At 38.6% G+C, this 7,653-nt stretch overlaps 1 protein-coding gene across 1 annotated transcript in view; it reads left to right on the top strand.

The window, feature by feature from the left end:
- The first annotated feature begins 144 nt into the window (after positions 1 to 144).
- Positions 145 to 7,653, top strand: part of ttk (TTK protein kinase) — an 18,102-nt gene continuing 10,593 nt past the window's right edge. The window contains exons 1-11 of the mRNA XM_015393562.1: positions 145 to 295; positions 1,431 to 1,518; positions 1,612 to 1,834; positions 2,181 to 2,287; positions 2,371 to 2,511; positions 2,642 to 2,759; positions 2,870 to 2,951; positions 3,031 to 3,146; positions 4,752 to 4,839; positions 4,924 to 5,029; positions 5,139 to 5,361. Coding sequence (XP_015249048.1) covers positions 1,431 to 1,518; positions 1,612 to 1,834; positions 2,181 to 2,287; positions 2,371 to 2,511; positions 2,642 to 2,759; positions 2,870 to 2,951; positions 3,031 to 3,146; positions 4,752 to 4,839; positions 4,924 to 5,029; positions 5,139 to 5,361 — 1,292 coding nt within the window. The 5' untranslated portion in view covers positions 145 to 295. The remainder of the gene's footprint in view (positions 296 to 1,430; positions 1,519 to 1,611; positions 1,835 to 2,180; positions 2,288 to 2,370; positions 2,512 to 2,641; positions 2,760 to 2,869; positions 2,952 to 3,030; positions 3,147 to 4,751; positions 4,840 to 4,923; positions 5,030 to 5,138; positions 5,362 to 7,653) is intronic.

Raw genomic sequence — 7,653 nt, 5'->3', positions numbered from 1 at the left:
AAAAAAAAAAAAAAAAAAGGGGGGGTACTCTTCAAATTAATATGACTCATGTTCCATACTCCGGTATGGTAGGTGGCGCTATGCACCTAAAAGTCAAGGTTGCAATCTGCCATGAAACAAACAGAAGAAGAAGAATAACATCAGGAACCAGCCAATCCGGACGCGAATTGAATGGAAGTGGCAACATTTGAAAATTGCCAGTTACTGTTATGCGTTTCGTTGGACACAGTACTTGTGAATAGGAAATTTTATATTGGAATTTCAGCTGGAATTCATTTAAGACAGCATAAACGAGGTAAGAAATATTTTTTTACGGTTATCGGCATAAAGTTTGTTAGTACATGCTCGGATGTACTGCTGGAGCTAAATGCTATTCGGCGCTAGCAACATTGCTACTGGCTAGCAAACTTTGTTAGCTTATTTTGTGAACAAGAAACTTCTTTTTTTTTAACCGTTTTATGTGTCTCGTCGTTAAGGGATATGTCCTGCCTTTCGTGGAAAGCTAGGAGCTTCGCTTTAGATTAACGTTACTGTTGTTCTTAAAGACGAAACTGAAGTTCGCTTCCGATTCGCAAAACTCGTAATTTAAGAAAAATCCGTTGTTTGTTCTACTGCCCTGAGCATTACTAATCTCCTATAGTTTAAAAACAATACAATTTCAATTTGAGGGAATGATTCTACGCTGGTTGTGGACTAAACTGATCCCCAGTTGATACCTTGTTCTGTTCGGTGAAAACATAAACACACACACACACACACACAGTACAGCAAAAACAGCAGCTATGCCAGGATACTTGTCAAATATGCAGAACTGAAGGGGTAAGTAGAACTAATTTTATTGATGAGGAGTTCTGGCCAGGGGGTTTAAAACGCACAGAGTGGCTCTGAAGTTAGAAACATTTATTTAATCACACCTTTTTTTGCATTGAAAAAGTATTCACACTTTTCAGGATATCACCAGTTATAGCTACAAAATACATCTTATTAGAATGGTGCATAGTAGATAAGATGAAGCAGGTTTTCCCTCAGTCTCTCATGGCTTTCAATTGATTCTACGCTGGTTGTGGACTAAACTGATCCCCAGTTGATACCTTGTTCTGTTCGGTGAAAACATAAACACACACACACACACATATATATGTGTATATATATATATATATATATTATTATTTTTGCATATAGATCACATAAGATATGTTCCAGCCCAGAAATAACAAGACTTTGTCTTTGTTTCTTAGGTAAAATTAAAAAGTGAATACAAAACCAAAAAAAAACTTGTATTTAATCACCTCTTGTCTAATAAGTACATCTTGGTGATGGTGAAAGACTTCATCTTTGTGGCTTAATTATATTTTGTCACTGTATGTTTTGATTTTAAATAAAACAAACAAATCTTTGGTAGGAGTGTTAAAGAGCTTCTTGTTTTGCAGATGGAAGATGAGGCATTCAAAGACAGACAGCAGCAGCTGGCCATGCTTTATCAAAAGCTCAGCAAAATCAAAAAATATCTTGATGAAGGTAATTAACAGGTTCACTGCTGCTCCTTGAACAATTCCACTTTGATCTCTTGTTGTGTACAACCTCATGACATCATGATTTAACTCATTTCAGATGACACGGACAACATTAACCAAGTCATCGGCTCCAACTCACCAGAATCCTGCTTGGCGTATCTGATGGATCTAGAGAAGAAAAGGGATCCTCAGCTGGATCGGAACCACCTCACCAGACTAATAGATTTTTATACCAGAGTGTTCTTCAGCATGCCACTGGGGAAGCATTGTCACAATGAAAGCTACGCTAAGATGCTGGTCAGATTCGCCGAGCTGAAAGCGTGAGTAAATGTTGCACATTTAGAGCTTCTTGCTTTGCAATCATAGCCTCCAGTGTAGATTATAATTTATTTACTAGAACACAAAATTCTGCATAAAAAAAACATATACCTTTGTCACATTTATTTATTTAAACATTTGGAAAGACATACTTTTCCTTTCAATCCACAATTATGCTTTACTGTATGTTGTTTTTTTGTTTTTTTTTTACAATACATTGAAATAAAATACATTGAGGTTTGTAGTTTATGTCAAACTGCTAAAAAGATTGCACTTTATTTGTAGCCACTGAATAATCTGGGAAGAGCGTTTTGTAAACAACCTTTTTTTTTTCTTTTATTCTGTTAGAATTCAGGACGTTGCCGAGGCAGAGACCCACTTCGACTTGGCAAGAACTCACAGTCAAGACTTTGCCTTTGTCCACATTGCGCACGCACAGTTTGAGCAATCTCAAGGTAGAGAAACGTCCTGTTTTTAGCCCCTGTTTTAGATTTGCTGAAGTGTTATGATCCCCACATATTTCCCATTGTGACGTCAGGCAACATAAAAAAAGCCGTCCAGATACTTCAGAATGCTGTTGAGGTGGACGCCAAACCAAAAGAGTTGCTGGTGGCGGCGCTGCAGAGGATGCAGACTGAAAAAAGCGAGATCTGTTTGGAGGATAAAGAGAACTTGCCATGTGAGTGTTCAGCTATTATATACTGAAATGTTCAGAAAATTTAAAACTTTTTTTTTTTTTTACAAAGCTTATTTCTTTTTGTCTCACTAATTAGACCTGCATTATCTATATATTTTCTTTGTTCTTCCAGTATTATTTGTAAAAAATGCACAGGATTCTGCTGTCAAAAAAAGCTCAGAATTCTCTAAAGTCCAAAGAATATCTGATGGAACTGGTGAATTGCAGCTCTCCAGTATTTTCAATGTGGGGTAAGAATAGAGCAGATTTTATTTTTTGTTGGTTTTGTTAAAGAAGAACATCAGATTTTTCTATTTTATGTATTTTATTATCACCTATGTATATTACTTTGTGTCCTCAGGGCGGAGCCAATGTCTGGGTCTTCAGACGATCAGTTTCCTGGTTGGAGATCAGGATCCCATCGTAAAAGAGCAGTTGGCTTGGTGCGGTTCATTCTGCAAAATAAAAAGAATAACTAAAATGTTCTTATAATTATTTAATTACATTTTTTTTTTTTTTTAGCCTGGGAGAGTACCCGTCTTACCATTTTCAATTCCAGAAAACGATCCTGATGATGATGATGTCCTTTGGAAAGTCTCCAAATCAAGCAATGTATCCAGTACCAGCAGTTTGTCCAGGTGGGATTTTTATGTATACATTTTACTTCTCCTTTTTTGAGTCCCTGTTTGAGTTTTTTTTTTTTTATAAACTAACAAAAAGCCCCAACCATGAATGAAACTGGGTTTAACCTCTGTTTATACTAAAGATTTGTTGAGGAGAAAACGGCAAGATATTTTTGTTTGTTTTTTTTTTTTCAGCATTGACAGAGAAGCCTTAGTTAAACACAGAGAAAAAATAAGAAAGATAGTACATGGCTTTAAAATGCCTAGTATGGGGAAAGATGTTAACCATCCAATAGAAACAAACAAACAGGTTTAGATTAAAGCATATTTATAGCCACATTTAAACTACCTTTTTGAAACCGTGCTGAGAACGGTGCGAGCATGGTAAACAAGATAACTGTTGAGTGTAAATGGAACTGAACTGGACCGTGTCAAAAAAAAAAAAACGGACGGCTCTAAATCTACAGTAGTGGTTCAACAGTAGGGCTCTCCTATTCAGTCAGCTGACTCATTTTGCATTTTTTTTTCTGCCATGTCTGGCTTTGCAATTCAAAGATCTCTTCACCTGTTCACATCACAAACTTCTTCAGTTTGTTAACAATAAATGGCATCAAAAGAGCGTGGTGCGACCTGGGATGATGCCGAGACCGAGGCTCTCATTGAAATTTGGGCGGCTAACCAGGCACATAAGTTCTGAAATGTTATGGGTGCTGCCATTGTTGTTTGCGTAATTGCCGCCTTGAGAGCTGTAGTATCCTGGACCTCCAATAGGAGGCGAGGAACCGTGCTAGCGTGTCATTTCACCTTTTTGATTCCTGATCCACCACGGACGGTTTCGTCGTTGAATTGCCAACTTGACGAGGGAGGATTTGCCATCAAACTTCTGGCCAGAGAAGAAACACTTAATATGTTGCCAACATTTGGAAGAAGAATGTTTTCAAAATGATTTGGATAATAGCGCGTTGTGACAAACACCAGATACAGCACTGGGACTTGCTCAACAACAGATAACGCACCGTGATGTCATAGACCATAAGGTGGCAGTAGTGTTCCTTGACAAACATGGAGGCCTCCAGTAAAGCACATTCAAATGAAAATTACTATTAATTAAAACACTTTTCATTAATTGAACAGTATGTAATAATTTCATATTTAAAGTACTTTCACAAGAAGAATTGTGTTCTCTGCAGAAAGCAGGCGAAGAAATACAATGAAAGACTGTTAGTAAAATTCAAATATTAAATCTTATATTACAGTTTAATATAAGCCTCCCTTTTAAACAGATTTTTTTTTTTTTTGCGGGGGTGGGTGCGGAAATTAAAAACAAACCATTTTATTTTTTTTTTTTTTTTTTGCGGGGGTGGGTGCGGAAATTAAAAACAAACCATTTTATTTTCATTCTTGTTCTGCTTTTTGCTTATTCACCTAAAAATCCATGTTTAGTTTTTGTAATGTAATCTGCAGATTGTGAAATTGTAAATGTTGTGAATAGTTTTGTGAAGCACTTCATACAAAAATAGATCCAAGCTAAAATGGTTCCATTTAATGTTTATGAAATTTCAGTGTTTTACTTATAGAAAATTTTATTTTTCAACCTGTTATCTGTTTATTTATCTACAGACAAACATCTGGTTCAAATAGGAGCTCTGGACTCGCAATCTCTTTCTCGAGGAACAGTGCTGAAGGCAGAGATGTTGTCAGGGATCAGGTGAGTAACATCGATTTTTGTAGGACGGGCAAACTTGTGCTTCAGTTCAAAGATGGTTTGTAGCATAAGAATTTAATGTGTTAGAAGTTACCAGCTCGCAGTCCGGATCAGAGCCAGTGGGAGGAGCAGGCAGATTCCACCACAAAACTCCTTCAAAGTCGCAACGTGAGAGAATCTTCAAAAATGGAGGGTAAAAAACCGACCTCTTTACCAATATGCTGACATCCAACATGCTTATTTTCCATACAAACATGAAGGAGCGGTTGAGATAAGTCATGTTTCCTCATTTTTCTCTGCAGATATGACTGCCACCTTTGAACAAATCCTCAATTCCAATTCTCCTGAGTCGTGCTGGAAGTACTTGATGAACCTGGAGAAAAGAGGAAACCCTCACACAGACATCAGCCTCCTCAATAAGCTCAAAGACTGCTGCTCAGACATCTTTGCCCGATTTCCAATCAGACAGTACAGCAAAAACAGCAGCTATGCCAGGATACTTGTCAAATATGCAGAACTGAAGGGGTAAGTAGAACTAATTTTATTGATGAGGGGTTCTGGCCAGGGTGTTTAAAACGCACAGAGTGGCTCTGAATTTAGAAACATTTATTTAAACACACCTTTTTTTGCATTGAAAAAGTATTCACACTTTTCAGGATATCACCAGTTATAACTACAAAATACATCTTATTAGAATGGTGCATAGTAGATAAGATGAAGCCGGTTTTCACTCAGTCTTTCATGGCTTTCCATTATCTTTCTGCTTTTTAAAACCACCCTTTGCTGCAGTTTCTTTTGTCACAACACTTTACATCACTCTTTTTTTATAAAGAAAAAAAATGGACAAAAATAAGTTATTCTCCCTTTAGGAGGGTATGGATATCTATCGAGTGAATTATTTTGGTCAATCCCTGAATGCACAATAACTCATTATATTACACCAGTCTAAAGGGCTGGTTATCCTCCTGCAGCAGTGTGTTGCCATGAGATTGCTTTTTGATTTATGCCCAATTTTTAAGCTTGGTCTGCACTGTTATTCTACGCCACAACTCAAGAGGGACAATCATGAACTAGCTGGGGGTCTAGATACGGCCGTGGTGGTGAGGAAGTGGGGGCAAGTTTGTACGACACTGAAGGGACATGAGGGTGAAAAAGAGCGGGGATCCAGGTGGAAAAAGGGTCCCAGCGTTCTCGCGCACCTCGCTTTTCTACCTTCACGTGTCGTTTTCCATAATGGCGGTCATACAAACAAAACAGGCCAGAAAGGTACCAAACAAGAAATGAGCATAGTGTAGAGCGGATGTAGATTTGACCATTCAGAGGCCTCTTGTCTTCAGCTACCTCCAATTTTGGAGAGGTGCAGCAGAGTGTCTGCGGAAGGGGTGGGGGCCTATCTGCGTTAACTGTGACAGACATGCAGACGACCTGGTTTCTGAGAATAAATCAGCCTTAAGAATGCCAAACATTGCTCAATTTGACCAAAATAGAAAGACTTTAAAGACCTTTCAAATTTTTATTATGTCTAATTTAGTAAGCCTAAAATGAATCTCAAACGAAGGACATTCTGTGTATTTATACATTTTTAGGGATGTCCCAGTCGTTATTAATCTTGAATATTGCCAGGTCTAAGCACCTAAAACATCATGCATACATGCAGGGAAAGAAAGAAGGCACAGAGACAATTAATTTAGTTTACTCGCGAGGAGAGTTGGAAGAGACTGCGGAGTTTACAAATCTTAACCCACTCTGCAGTGTCAGCGTTCTCCTGGCTATTTATTGGAATCAGTGGTCCCTTCTGAGACTACACGGGGGGGGAAACGCATAAGGACCTCAGACTTGCAGTCTCAGTAAACATGTCCTCTAAAGCTCAGGAATCAGTCAAAGTTTAAGCTGTTGAAGCTGTTTACCAAAGTTCAGCAGGTCGAGTGCTGCTCGTAGATCAACCACACCTCCCCAAAAGCAAATCTACAAATCACAGTATACTTCAGAAAAGATGGCTATAAACACATGCACATAGCACACAGCTTTATGCATGATAACACTACACAGATACATTTATATACAATTATTCTAACAAATATCGATACAATATTGAAAACCTAATATCGGATTTTATAGGCCTGCATCTAAAATCATGGATATTGTCAGGCTGATAAAAACACTCTGCTTCTGTTTAAAGTTTCTGTTATTCGTTAATATCAAATGAGTTGATTGTTCTCTTACCTAATGTTGTTGAAGATTGTTTTCACTTTTAGTGATATCACTTAATCAAGCCTTTACTAACGCCCTGCTAGGGCTGGGTACCGAACATCGGTTCTTTTATGGTACCGACCGAAATGCTTCGGTTCTACAGAGTATCGAAACATGCCTCGTCTTTCGGTACCAATTTTCGGTGATTGGCTGTAACACTTAACGTGATTGCGTCATTCAGGAAAAATACACAGGTGGTCACGCCTACAGCCAGGGTTCATGTATCTGTTGTGAACTGGTTGCGAGCGTCGCGGAACCCCTTTAAAATGCCCCCCAGGTCAAAAGTGTGGCTTCACTTTATTAACACTGATGCTAATAGTGCACAATTCAATACATCGTGCACGGAAACAATTTAAGAGCAGAAAGTTGCTCGGTGTTTGACTGCAAGAAGAGCGGACCACAGCCGGCGCAACCATCCTACTCTCAGCAGCCCGTGGGCAGAGCAAAGCCAGAGCGGAGTGAATCATGCTGCTTTCACACCGGACGCAGCAAGAGCAGCAAAATCGCGTCTGCTGCTTTCTTTTTTTGCTGTTATACCAGCTTCTGATGCACGGCTGAAGCAGCTTT

The sequence above is a fragment of the Cyprinodon variegatus genome, unplaced genomic scaffold (genome assembly GCF_000732505.1).
Source record: "Cyprinodon variegatus isolate N-32 unplaced genomic scaffold, C_variegatus-1.0 Scaffold648, whole genome shotgun sequence".
Lineage (NCBI taxonomy): Eukaryota > Metazoa > Chordata > Actinopteri > Cyprinodontiformes > Cyprinodontidae > Cyprinodon > Cyprinodon variegatus.
The sequence above is the reverse complement of the archived record's forward strand: the minus strand, read 5'-3'. Positions and strand labels throughout refer to the sequence as shown.